This window comes from Penicillium vulpinum (genome assembly GCF_028829585.1).
Source record: "Penicillium vulpinum strain IBT 29486 chromosome Unknown utg000001l_segment0_segment0, whole genome shotgun sequence".
Taxonomy (NCBI): Eukaryota; Fungi; Ascomycota; class Eurotiomycetes; order Eurotiales; family Aspergillaceae; genus Penicillium; species Penicillium vulpinum.
In genome coordinates this window covers 5,365,851-5,387,535 of record NW_026643241.1, presented here as the reverse complement: position 1 = coordinate 5,387,535, position 21,685 = coordinate 5,365,851, and the positions used below count along the sequence as shown (strand labels likewise).

General features: G+C 48.5%; 7 protein-coding genes across 7 annotated transcripts; 3 read left to right on the top strand and 4 right to left on the bottom strand.

Moving 5' to 3' along the window:
- Positions 1-1,477: 1,477 nt before the first annotated feature.
- N7479_001931 (uncharacterized protein) lies at positions 1,478-3,188 on the top strand (the record flags this gene model as incomplete). Its single annotated transcript, XM_057249628.1, has 3 exons — positions 1,478-1,903; positions 1,961-2,030; positions 2,089-3,188. The coding sequence occupies 3 exons, from the start codon at positions 1,478-1,480 to the stop codon at positions 3,186-3,188; spliced, it is 1,596 nt and encodes a 531-aa protein (XP_057114060.1).
- A 952-nt stretch (positions 3,189-4,140) lies between these two features.
- N7479_001930 (mitochondrial 37S ribosomal protein mS35) lies at positions 4,141-5,353 on the bottom strand (the record flags this gene model as incomplete). The annotated part of the gene is made up of 3 exons (XM_057249627.1): positions 4,141-4,736; positions 4,793-5,204; positions 5,234-5,353. 3 exons carry the CDS (start codon positions 5,351-5,353, stop codon positions 4,141-4,143), a joined length of 1,128 nt encoding a protein of 375 aa, XP_057114059.1.
- A 282-nt stretch (positions 5,354-5,635) lies between these two features.
- alg13 (N-acetylglucosaminyldiphosphodolichol N-acetylglucosaminyltransferase catalytic subunit ALG13) lies at positions 5,636-6,302 on the top strand (the record flags this gene model as incomplete). Its single annotated transcript, XM_057249626.1, has 3 exons — positions 5,636-5,930; positions 5,994-6,132; positions 6,185-6,302. 3 exons carry the CDS (start codon positions 5,636-5,638, stop codon positions 6,300-6,302), a joined length of 552 nt encoding a protein of 183 aa, XP_057114058.1.
- Positions 6,303-6,898: 596 nt separating this feature from the next.
- On the top strand, positions 6,899-8,161 carry N7479_001928 (actin-related protein ArpA; the record flags this gene model as incomplete). The annotated part of the gene is made up of 3 exons (XM_057249625.1): positions 6,899-7,666; positions 7,725-8,039; positions 8,099-8,161. The coding sequence occupies 3 exons, from the start codon at positions 6,899-6,901 to the stop codon at positions 8,159-8,161; spliced, it is 1,146 nt and encodes a 381-aa protein (XP_057114057.1).
- Positions 8,162-9,555: 1,394 nt separating this feature from the next.
- On the bottom strand, positions 9,556-10,041 carry N7479_001927 (DUF3602 domain-containing protein; the record flags this gene model as incomplete). Its single annotated transcript, XM_057249624.1, has 1 exon — positions 9,556-10,041. The coding sequence occupies one exon, from the start codon at positions 10,039-10,041 to the stop codon at positions 9,556-9,558; it is 486 nt and encodes a 161-aa protein (XP_057114056.1).
- A 3,130-nt stretch (positions 10,042-13,171) lies between these two features.
- N7479_001926 (uncharacterized protein) lies at positions 13,172-13,702 on the bottom strand (the record flags this gene model as incomplete). Its single annotated transcript, XM_057249623.1, has 2 exons — positions 13,172-13,477; positions 13,685-13,702. 2 exons carry the CDS (start codon positions 13,700-13,702, stop codon positions 13,172-13,174), a joined length of 324 nt encoding a protein of 107 aa, XP_057114055.1.
- A 287-nt stretch (positions 13,703-13,989) lies between these two features.
- On the bottom strand, positions 13,990-21,509 carry N7479_001925 (ATPase AAA-type core; the record flags this gene model as incomplete). Its single annotated transcript, XM_057249622.1, has 6 exons — positions 13,990-15,317; positions 15,377-16,144; positions 16,280-17,994; positions 18,152-18,488; positions 18,538-19,971; positions 20,036-21,509. 6 exons carry the CDS (start codon positions 21,507-21,509, stop codon positions 13,990-13,992), a joined length of 7,056 nt encoding a protein of 2,351 aa, XP_057114054.1.
- Between the last annotated feature and the right edge of the window lie 176 nt (positions 21,510-21,685).

Below are 21,685 nucleotides of genomic sequence, written 5' to 3'. Positions count from 1 at the left end.
AATCGCAGTTGAGCAAATTGGCATTTCTTTTTACATGTATGGAAGATCTAGTTGGCTTGAAATTTACACTGGGTTTGGTGGATTTAATAGTTGCAAAGGTCTTTCAATTTGCAAGCTTGTATCCTACAGTCAATGGCTGTTGGCTTGGACGGTCGAGTTAGGTCAAGCTAAGTCACGGGATTTTGACCTGAGCCGCACCCGTGAAATGGACGACATCCGACAGGAGAGGAAAGGAGAACAGCGTCAAAGGATACTTGTTTTGTTTTTTTGGTGGTTTATTTCTTTGATTTCGTGCCTTTGAATAACTTTATCTGTTTGTGCTATTGCACGCTAAATAGATTGTGGTAGCAGCCGCCTAAAAGCACTTTGTCCTATTTTCAAGCAAGCAATACAGGTTTTCCTATGTGAAAGAGCAATGGCCACATGAGAATTTTCTCCTAGGATATTAAGGAGACATTTACAAAGTACCTGGAGGTGATATAGTCGATGTAAGGTGGCCAGGCTGTTATTGAGATGGGTCAAATCCTGGAAGAGGTATTCCCTGGGAGAGAACATTAAGTTACATGGACATATATAAAATGAGAAACAAAATCATTGTCTCATGCCCATGTAGTGAGACTTTAGCATGTGTTCCACCCTACCATGGACGCAATACAAAGGAAAATGGCTCTCGGGAAGCTTTAAACATGCATAGCGTTGATCTAAGCGTATTTGAAGACATGAAAGATGAAGAAGCAGCATGGAGGTCAAGTTTAGAATTGGACCAGGTATGTTCTGCAGGCTGCCGCTCAACCCTGTCAAGACATACTATGTTCACGATGCCTTTACAAGCCAAAAGCATTGGATTCCGAATGATACACAGCTAATTCGTGTCTTTCAGTAGTCTATTCCCCCATCCTTTCAGATTGATCTGCTCTTTGCTATGCAGGAAAACGATGTCTCCATATTACCTTCCTGCAAACCTGTACCCTTGTTTCCTGATCTGATAGAACAGAGCGTCTTTGCCTCCACGGCGATCTCATTGTGAGCTTAAAGATAGATAGACTCTCATTGTGTATATAAGTGCATTCAAGTTTATCCAAGATAGCTTAGTTCATTGTGTAGATTCAGTCCATATATCTCTTTGGTATATAGCTAATTAGCCCAGTCAAGCTTCATGGTTACGAAGGCTCTCTCCAATATATGAGATTGTTTCCCCCAGGACTTCAGTTTCTCATCAGATTTTTACTTTATCCCAATTTTCTGTTTGTCATTTGACCCCTCCTAGGCTGTTACCTGTCCCCTACCTTCTCTGTCATAAGTCGCGTCTCCCATAATCCTCTTCTCCCACCCACGTCCTCTTCCCACACTTTTTTTTCTTTTCTTCTCCATCCCTCTCACCCCTCTTCCTTTCTGTATCACAGATCATTCTTATTACACAATCCTATCTGCCTCAGCATCTCATCTTTATCTTGAATAACTTTTATCTCCTGTCAATATGGCGACTCCTAGTCGCCCTCAGTTTTTCTGTACCCGTCCTGACGGTACTTTGACCCCACTGGTGGCCCTTGATGAGCTTCCCACCAGCATTAGCATCCGCGGTGTCTCCCGCAACCTCAGTGCCGGAGAAACTCAGGGCATGACCAGCTGCGGCCTGGCTGCCCAACGTTCTGAGCCTTGGTCTGTTGACGGGGTTGCCCACTCCTCTGAGGCTGGAAAAGAGCCTTTTACCGATGTGCATGGCTTCTTGTTGCAGGTGATTACCAATAGCAACATCCCTGAGTCCATGCGTACTTCTGCTCAGGCAATTCTCTTCCGGGGAATTGACCAGCATGGTATTGCCAGCGAGGGTGCTCCTAGCAGTGCACTGTCCCCGGCTGCCCCCACGTTCTATGCCAAGAATCACCAGATGGGCAACAGAAATGTATGACTGAGTACTCCTGGCATTTTATGCTTCATGTTCCTAACTATTTCAACACAGGGCCCTGGCTCCAAGAAGGAGTACTGCTCGTACTGGATTCGTCACGGGGAATGTGATTATTCCCAGCAGGGCAAGTTGACTGGATGACTGAGACCCTATGAGATCTTAACTGACACAGTGCTCCATAGGCTGCCTGTACAAACATGAGATGCCTGTTGACATGGCCATGATCGAGAAGCTTGGTCTCCGCGATATCCCTCGCTGGTACCGCGAGAAGTACAATGTCGCCAGTCTCCTGCAATCAGACCAAGCCCGCCCACATCTTGCCATCACTGATCAGCATCCCATGCGGGCCTTGCCTTCTCCAGATTCACCTGCTGATAGCTGTGCCAGCAACACTATCAATGCCAATTCGAAGCCAAAGACTTCCCCGCAGTTTAACAAATCTCCTCCCCGTGGCCCAGCCAACCGTGCAGGTCAGAACGGCTTTGGTAACTACAACCATAATCGAGGTGGAGGCCGCAACGGAGCTTCAAATGGATTCCACAGCAGCAATTGGAAGGGTTCCCACCGCGGTGGACGTAACCGCAACATGGGCTCTATTCGCCAGGGATTTACCGGCGGGCGTGATGGTAACCGCAGCGCTGATTGTTCTCCCGTCATGGGATCCCCCAGTATTGCATGCGAGTATGGAGGATTTAGCAACAGTCTAGTTCGCACCCCCACCACCCCGGCTGCTGTTCCAGCCACTGCTTCAATTACTGCCTCGACCCCTGGTCATATCGGCGCTCCCATGGCTGCCAATCAATCTCTCTTGGATGACGGTAACTCCCACAATCGGAACTTCTACTGGAGGCTCAGTGAGCTGACAGAGTGTGATGAAGATATGTTCGACGATGCCTCGATCAAGGCAACCGACCCCCACCCTCGCGTTCAGCCTCTTCATATGTTCCCTCGTGGCTCCAACCCCTCTTCTAATGGCGGCATGATGGCCCACGCGAGCCCTGCCATAAGCTTCGATTCGAACTTCAGTGCCTTCGGTCGTTCTGATATTACTCGCAATGTCTCCGCTGGAAGCGGCTCTCAGAGCACTGCCCAAATGAGCTTTGGACCCTCGACTCCCCAGCTTGGAGATCTCCACATTGCTGAAAACGCCCCTCTCACCTCAGCTGAGACTCGCGTCACTTGGGGTCCCATTGGAGGTCCCATTCTCAAGCGTACTTCGCCTCCAACTGAGAGCATTGTGCCATTCTTTGGGCCTTACTCGAACAATCCTCACACCGGTTAATTTGTACATTTTAACACTCTCACTCAGGTGTGTCTGACCCGGGGTGGTATTCATGTTTCCCTGCATGATATCGCTGATCATCTATCTCTTTTCGTGCATTTATGAGATCTGGTGCATCGACGTTGTTTCCTTTCAATGTTTAACGCTACCAGATAAATATCCCACATGATACGACAGACTATACTACAAGCACGAAAAAGGGTCCAGACATACGACAAAACAACAATACATCGTGAGTGAGAGATGGGAGTTGTGCGCACAGTCTTTTCAAAATTGCTTTTGTTTTTTTGCCTTTTTTTGCTCCAAATTGCTTTGTTCTTTTGTTTTTCGCGTTCGGGATTGGGATGTTGTCACTTCTTTAACTCGTTGATATGGGTTGATGATATAGACCATATACGCTGAGGCGTATCCATGTCTACAACAGCATTGTGATTCTCATCTGTGGTTACTTTGTAATTTTTTTTTCCGTTCCTGGAACTGCAGCAAGGACTTGTCCCATCTGTCATGGATAGGACGCCATGTTGGTTCGATTACAGAGGAAACGAGGTTGGCTTTGGCCGATGACTTTGAGGAGGTTGCAGTCAGTTCCGACTGACTGTATACCAGGTTCCTTGGTCTGGGCGGGGGGGGGGGGGGGGGGGGGGGGGGGGATATCTATCAGAAAACCAAAAAAAATAACAATCTACTTTCCTTTCCTTTTTAGCTCTTCATGGTATCTAAGTACTTGAGCATTGAAATGGAGCTTCCATGTAAAATAGCATACTATAGGGTAGTAGATTAGACAAACTACAAGATGGAATGAAGTAACAGCGAGCCGTCAATGCGTGGAATAAAATGACTATAGTACATTCGAAAGAAAAGATGCCAAAAATCCTGAAATATGCGCCCGCGCCTCGCAAATGTCTGACAACAGCTTCTCAAACACACCCAATATACAGTTGACGAACATCCATTACCGGCGAGCCACCTTTTTCCGAGCGCCAACCTTAACAGCAACGCGCTCCCGCTCTTCAGCAGCCTTAGCCTGGAGAGCCGGGTTGAGCGAAGGCAGAACCTTGATAGCTTCCGCGACAACCGAATTACCGTCTACAAGGGCAGGCCGCGTCTCCTCGGCAGACAGACGCTCCTTGCGCCGCGCGGCCAGCTGGTTCCGACGGGCCTCGGTCATGTTCCAGTGTTCGGGGAATTGCAGTCTGGTCTTGTACTTGTGGTGGCGGAGGTCGAGGGGGATATCGGCGAAGGAGTCGCCTTCCTTGGCCTCCTTGACCATCGAGTTAACGACATCTAGTAGGTAGCGCTTGTTCTGGGCGCGCGAGCCGAACTTCTCGCTCGACATGCGGATGATGTCGGTCTGCGGGTTGTAGCGCACACCGGCCAGCTTGAGGAATGTTTGGCGCTGCGCTTCGGTGAGGTACTTGGGGGTCAGATCTTGGGAGGCAAGCTCCATGACGACCTTGGGCTCGGCTGGGTGCTGTTCACCCATGTAGGTAGTGTAGCGGAAGCGGAGGATGTGGGTGGGGGGAGGCAGGGTGAATGGTTTAGCGAGCTCTACGGTTCACGGTTAGTGGATGGGAAGTGTAGTCCTGGTGAGCAATTGATCTTACTGCTCAGCATTGGCATGTCCCATGCTGTAAGACGGGCGTATTCCCTCATTTCACGGTGCAATTCCATCTCGGCATGTGCCAGGGATGTGATTTCGTCGTCGTTGATTTCCTCATCTCCATCCTCGAGTATGTTCACCAACTCGTCGGGTTCGTCCTCGGCCCAGAAACCAGGTCGACGGGGGCGGATTTCTTCGAATCGAAGATCCTCTTCCTTATCAATCTGCTGCATGCTTCTCTCGAGCTCTTCGAAGGCCGCGGCGCGCTTCTGGGGGTCGTTGAATTCGGCAACCATGCGGGTGTTCTCTTCGTCGAAGGCCGCGCGCTCCTCGGGAGACATCATATCATACATTGAGCGCTGCTCCTTGGTCAGGAGCTCGACGGAGTACTCGGGCATCGGGGGAAGTCCTCCGGTCTGAGTTCCTTCGGCGGAGGAGGAATCACGGGGTCATCCTGGACGCGATTGAGCGGCGAGGCGGAGAAGTACCGGGCAGAGGGGGCCATCAGGCCTCTCCGGACCATATGGCTGGCCGGGCGAGTCAATAACCGAGCTGCTGAAGCCATTGTTGGGGGTATAGCGTGGGTAGGGACAGGATCTCAACCACGATGTTTTCCGCTTCCACTTTTGCGAGGTTCACCGCCGTGCGCTATTCCAAATATAGACTAGTGCTGTGCATCTACACGTGACATTCTTGGTATATGATTGCATCTTGATGTTTGGACTATTCTTTCGCCTCGATAATGCAGCTTTTATAATTCATGTGACCTCGGGAGGAGGATAATTGATCAGGAGAAATCTTGCAATCTTGATTTTTCTGCCCACTTCGACTCACTAATATCATCACTATGAAACTTTGCTTTGTGACTGTGGGAGCTACGGCGTCCTTTCACAAACTACTTGAACAAGTACTTAGTTCAGAATTCCTCGAGATTCTAGCCAAACGTCACTACACCCATCTTCTTATCCAGTACGGTAAAGATGGGCAGCAAATTTTCCAGAACTTCATCGACAGTGGCCAGCCCCACCACGGTCTCACCCTTGGGGGCTTCGACTTCCAGCCAAGCATCGATGCCCAAATGATGATGACCGTGGAAAGGGAGGTGGTCCATCAGGAGCGCGGCTTGATTATATGTCACGCTGGTATGATATATCACTGTTTCATGTATCGAATATGTGAGGCCTGATCCACTTACCATCGTACAGGAAGTGGGACTGTTCTGGCAGGACTTCGCCTGGGTGTGCCCTTGATTGTGGTTCCGAATCCCGATCTTGCGGATAACCACCAGCAGGAACTGGCTGATGAGCTAGAGGAAGGGAATTACGTGATTAGTAGTTCGGTCAAGTAAATGATCTGTCCTTTGCCTCCTCGGCCAGTCTAGCTAACCTCTGATCAGGGATTTAGGCAGTGCAATTAGCAGAGCAGAGACTCAGAAATCTGAGGTATTATCTATACGAACTGGAACTACAACTCTTGCGGAAAGTATGTCTGATGAGTTGAGCTTTTTGGACTAAAGGAACCCCCTCCGGCGACCTACGAGGACCGATTTCAGCCAATTCGCTTTGTTGATTGAACAATGGGCTTGGAACTGGCTTTTCTCACGAATTATGACATTGCATGAAATTAAATGGATATTCCAAGTAACCAACCTGGGTTTGATTTGTTCGGTCTTCGAGTCGACGTAGAAGTCTCATCTGATACGTAGACCATGAAGAGAATCAACTGCATATGTACTTCCTAAACCACTACCGATTAGCCGTTAACACAAACAATTAACCTATATTTCGTTATTTCAGAAGCTAATCAGAAATATTACAATAATTCTCTAAACTCCAATTCCATGCAAGGACAATTTACCAGACGTGGACTAGAGTGGCCCAAGCTCCTTGTTGACAATTCCCAATTTGCGGATTTGCGGCTTCGCGTCCACTCCTGAATCAACGACAAGAACATCAACGCCCAACCATCGAACCATTCCATGCGCCTTCAACCCGACTTCCGCCCCGTCGATCCTCCGAGCCGCCCATACTAGGCCGAGAGGCCGTCTAACACCCGCGGTTGTCCTTGCCCGACACACACCTCCCATCCACACCACACCACCCTCCCCGCAATGGCAGAGGCAACACTCCACAACGTGCCAATTGTCATCGACAATGGCAGCGGCACGATCCGAGCAGGCTTCGCCGGAGAAGAAATCCCCTCATGTTATTTCCCGTCCTTTGTCGGGCGTCCCAAGCACCCGCGCGTGATGGCCGGCGGTCTGGAAGGAGACTCGTTCATCGGGTCCCGCGCACAAGAACTTCGCGGACTATTGAAGATCAGGTATCCACTGGAACACGGGATTGTCACGAATTGGGAAGACATGGAATCGATCTGGCACTACGTCTACGAAAACGAGCTCAAGACTCTCCCCGAAGAACACCCCGTGCTGCTCACGGAGCCGCCGCTGAACCCGCGCGCCAACCGTGATATTGCGGCACAGCTTATGTTCGAGGCTTTCAACGTACCGGCTTTGTACATGTCGATCCAGGCTGTGTTGTCGCTGTATGCGTCGGGCCGGACTACGGGTGTCGTCTTGGATTCTGGTGATGGTGTCTCGCATGCAGTGCCTGTCTTCGAGGGTTTTGCGATTCCAAACAGTATTCGGAGAATCGATGTTGCTGGTCGTGATGTTACGGAGCAGATGCAGTTGTTGCTGCGGAAGGCGGGACATGTGCTGCACACTAGCGCTGAGAAGGAGGTGGTGCGCATGATTAAGGAGAAGGTCTGCTACGTGTCGCTGGATCCGAAGCGGGAAGAGAAGGAGTGGATGAACAGCTATCACAAGTCTGATGCTAAGGCGATGGACTATGTTCTTCCGGACGGTCACAAGATCAAGGTATGCACTGTCTTTGAATGTGATTGGGATTACAACAATGCTAATGGACTTGTCTCAGATCGGCCAAGAACGTTACCGTGCGCCTGAGATCCTCTTCGATCCCGAGCTCATCGGCCTCGAGTATCCCGGTGTGCACCAGATCGTGCAGGACGCCATCACTCGCACGGATCTCGACCTGCGAAAATCGCTATACCTGAATATTGTGCTTTCTGGAGGCTCAACGCTGTGCAAGAACTTCCCTGATCGGTTGATGCGCGAGATCAAAAAACTAGCCGTCGAGGACATGAAGATCCGCATTTCTGCGCCTGCTGAGCGCAAGTACACCACGTGGATTGGCGGTAGTATTCTTGCCGGGCTGAGCACGTTTAGAAAGGTATGCAATCCCCGATACAAAGTATTCCAATGCATCACAGCTAACCAAATACTCTCTAGATGTGGGTAAGCGCAGACGAATGGCACGAGGACCCCGAGGTGATCCACAAGCGATTCGCATAGAGGACTCGCCTAAACCTCTTTGATATCATGGTGGCCTGTCGCCTGGGACTGATCATATCTACTGTCTCGAAGCGATCCCCAAGGCACCATCTCCCCAAGTACAAATAACACAAGAAACAGATCTTGTCAACCTGGATCGATCATCATGCAATTGGAAGTGCATATACTAAGTGATCGACCACCAATCCGAGTCGCGCAAAGTGCGACTCTTGATACCCCATTCCTATCCAGCTTATGTCATCTTAGCATTGGCTCTGGCTTTATTCGTGCAAATACAGTCTCTTTTACGTCTTGGGGGTGGTTCTACTTTAGACATAATTTTACTCGGACATACTAGCCTGCATACACAGTTCTCGTCTACTATCCCACCTTTATTAGATCTATGCCTGTACGCAGAAATTGTGTGTCGTAATAGTCGATATTATTCATCCTACCTCTGGAGACGGATATGTTTTCATTCTCCAATATATGACGCAACTAGCCATGGGTACCCGAACGCAGCCCTATGGGCTTGAGCAAGACAATTTCGTTATTTTTTCAAAAGAATTTCAGTTCTGTCGCCTCAGAGAACTAGTAGAAATGAAAAAGAATTCAAATGTTCATATGTCGCCACGTATCAAATAGCGGTGGAGTGAACACGGACTTCGAAATATACAACCAAATCAAGCCCTATAACAGACAAAGAATATGCCAAAGAATATTCCAGACCGACATGACGAATAAGCAATTTCTATACCATACACGGACACGAATTTGAAATATCACGGCTACTCGCGGATACAACCCTAAGTGCAAGTCTAGATCTGGAACCGAACCCTGTTCAAGCACGTCTTAACCTACGAAATCCACGTCTACTATGATACAATTACAAGTTGGAAATATTCGACGTGATTCAGCAAGGGAATGACCCAAGCGTGTGATTCATTGTTATTCCACGGCTAGTAGCTCGGGTGCAATACGCAAGATGGGGGGGGAATATGTAAACAGAAATAGAAAGAAGGAGACAGGAAACATTGGGAGACATTGGAAAACACATTGTAGACAAAATGTTGGAAACCAAAAATCAATAAAAACAAGGACGCCGAGAATAATGCCAGACAATTGTTGTTCGATGGCGGGATCTGCGGGTGGTATTGTTGAATGGAACTCCGTAGTAAAAACGAAACCCGGTGATGCAGTGTGGTTTGGCTCAAGGCGCAAGTAGACCATAAAAAACGCCGGTTATCCATGTTGAAGAATCCAATGGAGAGAAGGTGATGTTTCCTCGAGGAATGGGAATATCCCATGATTAAAAAAGCGCAAAAACAAGAAAAAGAACTTTTTTGGTATCGTGATGTCGTATGCAATCTCTGACGGGAAAAGCAGCATTGTAAGGGGTATGAAACAGCACGCATCTAAGCAGTACCCTTCAACTTCCCCCAACCCTTCTCCAGCCCACGACGGGCCATATCCCTTGCGCGATCCGTCACAGAGCCCGTGCTAGAATTCGTCGCCGTGCTGGCCGCAGAGTACTTGCGAGTCAGACTGGGCTCGCTGCAGTCGTCGCGGTACATGGTGTTACCGGCGCCGCCGCGGCCGACGTGGTAGACTGGTGCGGCGCGGCGCAGATCACGCTCGAGCTCTTCGTCGAAGCTGAAGATGGCGCGCTCCGAGCTGCTGTGTACGTTGCCCGCGCCGCCGCGGCCGGAGGTGAAGGTTGCTGGGATGCGGGAGTCGAGGCGGGCGAGGGAGGCGGGTCCCGTTGCGCTGCGCGAGTCGGTTGTCTTGGTGTTCTTGAGATTGACGACGTTTCCGCAGCCGCCTCGGCCGGTGTAGACGGCTGGTCGGCCGGCGTGGGGGACTGAGGGGTGTGGTTCGACGACGCGGTATGTTGATGGCATTTTGAATGTGATTATTTTTTGTATTTGTTGATGGTGTTGATGGTGATGTTGATCTGAAGTATAGATGTATAGATTATGTCTTCAACCAGCGAAGTGAATAGTGTATGAATAGTATTGTGGATGTAGCAAACGGGGACTCCAATGTTATATAACAGTCCCTTTTGGAGTCATTTCCTTCCCAGGCACGACATCCTGTCACAAGGTCCTGGGGACGAATTTGATTTTTCGATTTTCGATTTTTGAATTTTTGAATTTTTGAATTTTATTTTTATTTTTTATTTTTATTTTTGACTTTTTTAATTATTCTTGAGTTTCCCACGTCATCGAAGTAAACCAGCCAGGAATATTCCCCTTTTGGATGCTCAGTCATCACCCACCTGCGTCCTTAAAACGCCCCTGTGACCTGAAAAGGAAAGATGATTGGCTCTGACACTCCCCCACACATCCCAACTGGTGCCGCTTTAAACCTTCTGGCAACCAGCGTTTGAAAAGTCATCTGACTCTCCTTCTCCACCAATAGCGAGTGGCAAAACGTAACAGAAACCAACGGTGACCTCCTTGGCAACCAATGGGGATTTCCATTACCCCCAGGAAATGCCAGAATGGTCAGAAATGCCCAAATGTCCCCAAAAGAAAAAAAAAACCTCTCATTTCTCGATCATCCAATGTTTGTGTCGCCTTGTGCAGAAATAATCTCTCTGTAAGCTCACGTTATTATCCCTTGTAAGCACACACCGCAACATTCTGTCAGGTGTTGAGGCATTAAGCATTGGCCATACTATATGATGAGGCAAAATAGGAAAGGAATTTATAATACTCACGATGTTTCAAGACGGTATTATAATTGCATCATTTGGCCCGTGTCCACTTTCTATTTCCAGAGAACCTTGGAAAACAGGCACATGTGCAACTCATTTTTTTCTGCCATTTATCAGCATTGGCAGTCTGATATGGCAAATGTATATACAAACAATATACTATGCTGTACTATTATCCTATATAACATACTAGAATGATATAGTTGATAGTTAAGGCATATAGTTACAACATATATACCGGCCCGAATATCAGATCAAGTCTAAATTTTCACGCTGATCCTTATGTACGATGACTCCATCTGGAAAAAATTTGAAGAATTCCTTGGCAGTAGATCCAGGTCTAGGACCTTGTGGGACTAGCACATTGTGAGAATTCACTCACCGTATGGAGTAATTACTAAATGCCATGCCGAGAATATTGTCCAAAGGGAACTTATAGAACAGGCTTGGCTATGGCCTTTCAGCTGAACCGAAAACTCCGAGACGGAATTGGTATGGTGTCTCCTGAATGACGTTGAAGAAAAAAGTAGAAAAAGGAAAAATCTCCTTTGACTGGCCGAAAGATCCGAGCGGCGAACAACGACAAATCAGCGTCTGTGCGTTTCCCCAGATTTTCTCTTCCCCAACTTTTTTTCTGTTCCTGAGAAGGAGCAATCAAGGGCATGACCTGAATATGCATACATACATAGGTATCATCACCCCCAGCAATTCCCTCTCACGTGGAAGGGGAATACGTGTCTTCTATAACATCCCGATCTCCCAATTGGACTAAGATCCCAGCACATGATATTCAGGAGATTTGGTTTTATATCCCTGACATATACATATTATAACGATACATATAACATACAGTTTACCTATAAAATTGCGCGATTAAATCAAACCCCGAGGTAACATTTGTCATTTATAATGCCAATATACCACCTAACTCCAATGCAACCAATATTTTAGCCCTAAACCCCCCCCCCCCCCCCATTTCACTAATATTCCCCGTTATTAGATAATAGCGCGGTACCAAGGCATCCATGACACATGATCATCACTGTCGCCAGGTCGAGACCGGGTACTACGCGGCTGGTCCACAGATGATCGAATTATACGTACAAAGTACACGGGGCATTATAACTTGCATACTCGCCTACACCGCAGTCTGACTAAGACATGCCTCACCTTGCCCTAGGCGCCAGCACATTCCCTGTTCCGTGCCGGGTATGTAGGTTCGGATGTCTGGAATACCGGGGTATCTGATAGTAAACTCGGAAGTAACAAACTGACGACATACACTGTTATTATTGAGTAATTGTATCCATGTAGTGTCTTTGCTGGTCGATGTGACCTGTTTTCCCAGAACTGTCTCCTGCAGGTCAGCTGTGTGACGTTTAGCGCTGGAGTCTCGGGCTAAGCTCGTTGGGTTGGAATTCTGTCGTGCTGGTATAGATGTGTTGGGTATTAACGCTGGAACTTGGTTTTGGATTAGGGTTGGGAGGGGGACGTGGTAGATCGGTTGTTTTATGAATTCATGTCTATTATTTCAGGCTTCTGTTGGGGTTTGGTGTCTGTTGGACTTTGAGACTCTGCATCGTAGACTGTAGTCTGGAACACGTTTTGCGTGGAACACTTAAAAACAAGACTTTTGAACCTGGCTGGCAGTCGGTTTGAAAATGCTGGTTTGGGATTCGTGCTATAGTGCATTACTGAGTGTATGACACTTTCTGGTGAGAGCAAAGTGAGCTGAGAATGGTTCAGTTGGAGTTTCAATCTGATGCCAAGACACATGACATCCCAGGATCAGCATCCCCCAGATCCCCAGATTCCCATGCATCTTCCAAACCCAGACATCCCGGCGAGGTGATCTAATCATCTGAAGGTATAGTCATTATGTAACTACTAGACTGCAGGCTAAGTGAACCTTGATTGCATATGGTGATTAATCGTCAAGCCCAACTTGACAACCACCAGCTACAGCCACATGTTCCTTCCTAACTCTGTACATCAGCAGTACCTCAACTCCCTAATCAAACCTTACTTTACTATCCAGACCAATTACGAGGCAAAGTTCTCATAAAATCCCTGCGTGGTTATATCTCAGTCAACAACAGAATAAGCCGCCAGTCTTAACAGCAAAAAGAATACTTACCATTTGCAGCACACGAGAAACAAAACTCACATTGAACTAACCGCACCCAGCCAAATCAAACGTGATCTCTTACACAAAATAACCCCTCAGAACAGCCCTCCACGCAGCCCTCCACTCCACAACGAGACCAACGAACTCCCGTCCCGAGGTATGTAATCATGTCAGCGGCGACTTTCTAGAAGGGACTCGGCATCGCGTCGAACTCACGTGCCTCCGGTAGCGCGTCGAGACCGACACACCCACTCTGTCGTTGGAATTCTGCTCCTGTATAAGCCCGGGTATGGCGTGGCTGCGAATCGATGCATCGGAGGCGGAGCTTGGTGGCTGTTCCCTGGGCGGAGTGGAGCCTGTTGAAGTAAGCTTCCGGTGCTTTTGGGTGTTCGAAGACGAAGGTTTGGTGGATAGGTAGGTTGGGAGCTCGTTGAGTTCTACCGACATGCGAGGGGTTCTGGTTGGGTTGGTTGGGCTGGCTATGAGGTTGCTGTGGTGGAGGAGATCAGCAGCTCAGTTCTAATGGTCAGGATATGTATCCTGGTTGTGAGATTGTCGAGTTCCGTTGTCGGGGTGGTTGCCATATGTCTCGGTCACTGGGTTGAATGGGATGAATGGGATGAATGGGATGGAAGATATTGATGAGATGGAAGGTAATGCGATAGGTAAGTAGATATTTTCACGGTGGATATCATACCGGCGCGTTTCTTATCATCTGATATGGAATCTTATGGTTTATCTCATGACGAAGGTATGGGGATTGGTTGTGATTAACCGCGTTGACTATCAGAGAGAGGTGCACACGCAAATATGAATTACGTGGATGTTCACCCACTCTCTATCTAGTTCGTTGGGTTTGACAACACTCAATGTTTCAAGATGACTTCAAAAAGGACTATCAGGAAGACTACCAGGAAGGCCAGTACTAGGAAGTATTCAAAAAACTATCCGAAAAACTACCAGAAAACCCACCAAGAATATCCTTAATGCAATATCCCAAGCTCAGGAAATTCCAAGCTGAGCATCTGACACCCAATGACTACCACCAGCACATCGATATCCGCCGCTTTGTTTAATCCATTGAAAGCCAGCGACACAGACCCCCATAGTCCTCAACTTCGCCTGAACAGCCTGTTCCTTTCGACGCGCCTCAGCCAAAGCCTCTCGCTGCTTGCGGATGGCCTCCAAGATCTCTTCCTGCCTCCTGCGCTCCAATTCATGCTGTATCCGGGCTTGCTCAAGGCGTCTTTCCGCCTCTTCATCTGCTCTCCTCTTTGCCTCTTCCAGCTCCCGTGCTGCCTTCTCTTCCGCTGCCCTCAACTCCAATACCTTCCTCTCTTTCTCTTCCTCTTCCGCTTTCAAACTCAAGTATTCTTTCTCTTTGGCTTCTGCCAGAGCTTTTTTCTTTTCGAGTTGAGCCCACACTTCGTCTGTAACGCCGTCATCTCGCTTTGTGGTGGCGGGTTTGTCTGTTTCAGGCTCGGCTGTGTCTGGCTCCGTCGGTGAGGCTATGTCCCCGTTGACTGGGGCTTGAGTATCTACTTTGGTAGCGGAATTGCTCGAAGGCTTAGTGCGTATGGCCAGGTCTGTCTGCGCTCTCGCTTTCATTATAGGGGACGGGGGTTTTTGCGGGTAGACATCCCGGCTGGATCGCTCGTTGATCATTGAATCAAGAGCATCGAGCACCGTGTCCTGGCTCAGCACTAGTCGCTTCCCGCTGGCCGACTGAAGAGTTTTGCCAAAGATTGTCTTCGTGACCGTTCCAACGTCTCGTGCATTTGCCCAACCTGCACTCTCTGATAGTTTATCAAAGCGCTCCGATATTCCATTCTGAAACTCGAAGTCTGGACTCTCCAAGCAGACCAGGTCGAATTGAGCTTGGGATTTGCTTGAGAGTTCTTTCTTTTCTTTCAACAAGAGCTCATACATTAACTTGATACAGTCTGTTGAGGACAAAGGGTCGAATTGAATAGATTCTGGGAAACGACTGGTGAGCCCCGGATTTACTGACATCAGCTGGTTGATGTCTTTATCATAGCCGGCTAGAATGATGATCAGCTTTTGGGCAAACTTGGGCTTGGTAATGGCATCCACAATCTCGTCCATGGCTTCTTTGGCGAATTGTCCCTCGGCGAGCCGATAGGCTTCATCGATGAATAATACTTTCCCAAGGCCACGTTCTAGGACTTGTTGAGTCTTCGGGCCTGTATGGCCTATATATTGGCCCACCAAGTCGGTAGCTGAGGTTTCGATCACTTCGTTCGAAGCCAACAGGCTCAGATCATAGTAGACTTGACCCATTTTTCTAGCCGTGCTTGTCTTTCCAGTACCTAAGGGAATTTACATGTCAGTAATTGTTTTGCTGGGGTCATGACTAGAGGTTATATACCTGGAGGCCCACGGAAAACAAAATTAAACGGCAATTGCGAACGGGGATCCAAGTCTAGTCGTCTGAGACTCTGAACCATTTGCCGATACCCTTCCAGCTTAGCAACGATACCGTCACATCCTATGACTCCCTCAAACATCTTCGCAACGCTTTCCTCCCTATCCGCGCGATCAAAGTCCTCATCAAAGTCAGGAGCATCAAGAACCGAATCCGGAACAGAGCTAGGTCGTGTAGCAGAAGAGAGACGCTTCTGGTACCGCATCTTAGCCGTGTTGAGCAAGTTATCGATCTCGCCTGCATTTCCAAAATTCGCACGGTTCCGAGACCGCTCGAGCATCTCCAATATCACGCGGCGGCTACGGTCAGTTATGCCGAATCCTTGCTCTTTGAGCTTCAGATCCAGTATCGAATCCAGTTCGCCTGAGGTGAAGTCTTCGAAGACGAATGCTTGGTCCATTGGGAAGCGTCGGCTGAGGCCGGGGTTGACTTTCTGGAACATCTCTTCCATGCGGTCTGTGTAGCCCAGGAGCAGGACACATCTGTCTTCGCCGGGTGTGCTTTGAACTTCGGCTACAATGGTGTCTATCACGGCGGCTCGGAACATGTCGCTCTTGGAACCTGTGCCGTCTGAGGTGCCTCCGGCGAATAGTCCGTAGGCTTCGTCGATGACTAGGACTTTTCCCAGTGTTGATGCGAGGATTCCTTTGGTGTTCTTTTCGGATTCGCCGATTACGGCGCCGACGAAGTCTGAGGGGTTTTTCACCACCACTGCGATTGTTAGTAGATGTTATAGATAGCGGGGGTAGATGTAGAGATTATGGGAACAAGGCATAATTTGGATCGGAATAAAGTAAGGTGAGAGAAGAGTGAGAGTGAAGTGAGAGCAATATAGTTTAAACATACCTTCGCCATTGGACAAAAACCCGATATCCACAAGTATTTGACCGTAGATCTTTGCGATAGAAGTCTTGCCCGTTCCAGGATTTCCTAAGAAAACTTTATTGAGACCGTACTCAACTAGAGGCTTCTCATCCAGCTCGCGCTGGTAGTTATATCGCATGGTGTCCAGAATAGCCTGCACCGTCTTCTTCACAGCATCCAACCCAATCATAGTCTGCAGCTTTTTCCAAGCAGCGGATGATTGCAAAGCCTGCGATGGATTAGGACCGATCATGTCCTCCTTACTCAGGAAGAAATCATCAATCTTGCCGCCGCTACCCTGTTGTCTTTCCTGGTTCAACCGTGCAGCCTGCCGCTTAGAGATCTTAGCCATGGCATTCTCAACGGCTCTAGCATTGGCAAAGCCCTCACGACCACGGCCCCTCCCAATTCGACGAGCCACAATACGACAGTAAAGTCCTCCGAGGTTATCTTCGACTTTCATCTGCTTCTTGTACGTCTTCTCAATGCATCCGACCAGAATCTGCATCAGCTCCGTGTCGTCGAAATCCTCGAACCTAAGCTCATGCGGGAAACGACTCGGAAGACCTGGGTTGTGCGCGAAGAACTTCTCCATCTGCCGTTGATATCCGGCAAGAATGAAGACGATTTTCCCCGTGAGGTTTTCAACCTCAGCCAAGAGGAAGTCTAGAACCTGTTTACCGCCGTAACCATCGCCGACGAGCTGGTATGCTTCATCGATGAAGATGGCTCCGCCGCCGTCTTTCAGGAGATTCTCGATGATCTTTTGACAGTCTTTCACACCGTCGCTCGCGAGTCTGGACCCGGTTGTCTCGATGAATTTGTCGCCGGGGATGATTCCCATAGATGATAGGAACTTTGCGTACAGACGGGCAACGGTTGTCTTTCCCGTACCGGGATTCCCGAGCAATACGGATCCATATCGATAGCTGCTCAGATCGACGTTTTGTCTGACGGCAACGTCCACTTGCGCTTTGCTGGACAGGAACTTTTCTTTCACGGATTCGAGTCCGATCATGTCGATCAGCTTGTCGATCTCCTGGCTTTGGGCATTGAAGAATTCCTTTTGGTGGTCCCAGTTTGTTTTGGCCGCTGATCGTTTTGGCGGTGGCATTGTCTGTCGACTTGTAGGTTCGACACTGCGGGTGGGAGTGGTTGTCTTGCTGGAATCCGTGCCTGTGGCTGTGATGTTTGAGATTGTGCTTGTTGCCGCTCCAGAGGTTAGGTTCTGTATAAGACATGGAGATTGAGATAAAGATTGATACGGAGATTGAGACGGGGCTAGAGGAGCTGGAGATTGAAGAGGTGCCAGCTTGGGGGGATTCCTCAAATCTTCGATTTCCTGACGGGTTTGTTCGAGAACCCTCGCGCGCTCTGCCTCATCGTATACATCGCGTTGCACACGTCTGAGATGAGCTGCCTCCTCCTGAGCCTCTAAAAGCTGCTGGGCGTACTCGTTTTGCTTTCTCTGTCGTTCTGCCTCCAACTCGAGATCGCGTTTGCGCTTGCGCTCTTTGACCTGGTCTTCCAGGATGCAGAAACGACATGAACGTTTGGCCTGGGAACATGACACAGATAGGCAATGGCCTCGCGGACATTTCCACGCCACGATTTTCGTGCACTTCATTTTTGAGTGGTCGGTAAGCTGGTGGCATTTTGACGGGCAATCGTGTAGTCCGCAACTCAGTTTCACGCCGCTATTTGGAAGAGTTAGCATTGAAATATCAAGACATCGAGAAATATATCAAGAATATGATAGAAAAGATACCAGAAAAGATATACTGGTGAATGCAGCAAACAAGGATAATAAACACGATGCGATATTAGTGAAGGCAAAAGTTCTCATGGACTCACCAAGGGGCAGAACATCCTCCATCTGGGCATTCTCTATTGAAATCCTCCACTGTTCGGAGAATAGCATTTGTCTGAGGATGTTGCTCGCACTGAACTGGCAGTCCATCATATAGATGTCCGTCTTCCTTCAGTTGGTCAATGAATGGCTTCCAGTACTTCCGACCCTTTCGACTAGAGACAAATGTTTTCGAGTTTCCCACTAGAATGAGGACATTCCGGGCCCGGGAAAGAAGGACGTTCAGGCGCTCGGGGGCTGCCATGAATCCTATGTCGCCGGATTCGTTACTGCGAGTAAGCGAAGCTATAACGATTTCACTCTCTTCTCCTTGGAAATTGTCTATTTTCTTAGGTTAGACTCTTTCCTCCAATTATTTCTCTCCACTTACCAACTGTAGACAACTTGATTGGACGCTTGTTGTGGGAAGCACCAGCATGCGACAGCAGCCCTGCTTTGACAAGGTCGTGGGAATCGAGATCATTCAGAACTGGATCGTTCTGTTTGCTCAGAGTATCCCTCAGTAGACTCAGCTGACCCAAATACGGAGTCAAAACAACCAACTTGTCTGTTCCATACCCCTGCTGTCCGAGATACTTCACGATCTTGAGGACGATTTCTGCCTCGAATACATTTTTCTTACTCCCCTTTGAGTTCTCATCACGACGGTCAGAGACCTCGTTAAACATGTCTTCGGCATTTTGATGATGGAAAAATATCACTCTGTCGCACAGGCCTCGTGGCCGAGGGCGGTTTTTTGTCTTCTTATCGTCTTCCAGCCCGGGATATGTGAGATTGCGTACAAGACTTGAGATCTCAGGACACATCCGATGCTGTTTGTTCAACGTCGTATGTGGAAACCCGGCATGTATGAGTCTCTCGAAAAGGGATACGTTCAGGTCATATCCATCCCCTTTCTCTGTGCTCAAGCTGTAACTGTTGATCTTCGGTCGTAATTGTTGATGATCTCCGATCAAGATCAAATGTTTCGTCTCCGGTGTCATTGCTGTAAGGACGTGGGATTCAAGAATCTCGCCCGCTTCTTCGAGTAGCACGATGCCAGGGGAAGCATGTCGAATGTCCTCAGAATACATTGCTGCGGCTGTAGTGGTGCAGCCGATGATTCGCTTTGATTTCAAAATCTCCCTGTTTTTCTCACCCAGGGTAGCGCTCAGTCGGCTTTGGCATTTGTCGAACAATGCTATTCTGACGCCCAAAGACTCCGCCTGTTCACTCAGCAGAGCTCTTTTCCAGGACCTGTCTTTCTCCTCTCGTATTTTTATATCCAGTTCCCAGATGTCGCGGGAATTACGGGGCAGAAGATCAGTATACACTCCTGCATTCTGGTTGTTGATCCATCGCCCATAAAGGTACTCTTTTCTGGCTGCTTTTCCACCCTGTATGACCATCGTCATGTCGTTTTCATCCTGTGGTACAGTCAGAGCTTCAAAGTACTCTGGTTCTTCGAACTCCAGATAATCCAAGATGGATGCAGCATTAGCTGCGAGATTCTTGTAAGCTTCGAAAGAATCATTCAGAGCGGTCTTTTGGTTATCCCCATCCGCTTCGAGTGAGTTGATGGTGTTCCAAGTGTTAGCATCCCTCCTGTAGGACGAATGCTGCTTATACAATCCAAGTTGCTCAGTCCGCCCTGTCGACTTGGATCCCAGTCTTACCATGGCCGAGGCATCGATACCAATGTCTAGCAATTCTTCCAGAAACTGGTCCAAGGCATGGTTCGTGTAGCACATAACCAGGATTTTGTCTTTGGTGTTGCCATGCAGGGCCTTTGCGAGAAGGGCGCCTATGAATGACTTGCCGGTACCTGAGCCCATACTGTCAGTCTGATACCCTTGGTCATGGAAATGAGAGGATTCGAATGATCTTACCTGGTGGTCCTTGAATAAGGCTTACTCTCTGTGTCAATCCAGCCAGCAGAGAATCTAGCTGGGAAGAGTCCAGTGTCACGGGAGTTGAGGTTTTAAGGATGCGCTGGATATTACATCCGTATTCTTTCTTCAACTTGCTAACCACATCCCAAGGAGCTAGACTTGACTCCTGCACTGGCTGGTCTTTTTCGTAAAGGAACAGCTCTTCTGTGAGAGGAAGTTCTATCCTCTCCTGCAAGCATTTCAAAACTGGCTCATATGCAAACATTGCTGTGTCAACAAGCAAGAACTCTACATCGTGGTAAAGCTTTAGGTAAAGCAGAGACTTTTTAAGGGCCTCTTCTCCTGAAATACGCAGCATGACCACAGGGGGGTCAGATACCAGTTCATCGATGTCTCTTTCAATTGTAGCAAAAGCCACGAGTTCTGTATCTCGAATCAAGCAGCCAAAAGCACGATGCTTGACAAACTGAGGCGTATTCTGAAGGAATTTTTTGCGACCATCTTTTGGGAGGTCTTTGAGTTTTCCAAGGCCATGCTGAGCAGTAACACCAATGGTGCATGGTCGAAGACGGCTTGGGGTACCACCAGAAGTGCAACGGATTTGAGCGAGAAAGAGATTCTTCAAGTGTAAAGCCGACCGTCGCCCTTTCTTTTTGCCGTTGGTAACTTGAAAATCATCACGGAGCTCTGAGAGCATGTCTTCTCGTAAAAGACGAAACTGATTGTCAACATGGCCGGCAATGCGTTGGTCATTAGGCAACAGCGCGATATCTTCAGCACGGCGATAAAACGGCTTCTCCGTACATCCCATCTCATCGGCCGTAGGAAAGATGGCTGTCAAACGAAAATCGGCAAAATCATTATCATGCCGACCACCTGCAGTAATCTCGGAGTCCTGGACGGTGGCTGCAGATGATTTCATCTCCAGGCAATATTTGATTTTGTGACTCCAGTTTCGCATTTCCGCCAAGGGTGAAGAGAGCAGCGATCCATCGTTCAAAACAGTCTGAGCATCCGCTCGAACATCCACCCCATAAGAGGTAGGCAATGAAAGCAACTCCGTCATCAACCAGCATAGAGCCTGGATCGCATGTTCTTCCAGCCTTCGAGTGCGGAACGCCTCCAAAAATGCGCCCCAGAGGGTACGGGGCTCCAAAATAATCAGAAGAAGCTGCTCGAGAAATTGACCGTTGCAAAGGAGTTTGACGTCGCGATTGTTCAAGTACTGAATCAAGTTGGCGGTGTACCCGTTGATGAAGACCGGGGTGAGGTTGAACCTCAGACCATTTCTCAAGGCGTTTAGAGCGCTTTGGCTTGAGATGATTCGCTGAACAACATTACTGCGATCGCTCTGGTCCAAAATTGCTTCAATAAATCGCTTGAAATTGCTCGGATCCTGGACTGATTGCTTTCCATGGACAACCGCTCCAAAATACTTGGCCAGTCGCTCTGATCGAATATTTGGAGACATGACAGACGAGGTTCGAACAGTACTAACTACACTCGGCGTAATAGTTGTAAGGTCAAAGTTGGAGAAAGGTGGAAAATAAAAGGTGTAGAAGGACTTCAAAGACAGAGACAGTTTGAATCCTGCTTCATTGACAACAAAGCAGAGCACAGTTACACCAAATATGCAGAAAACCAGGG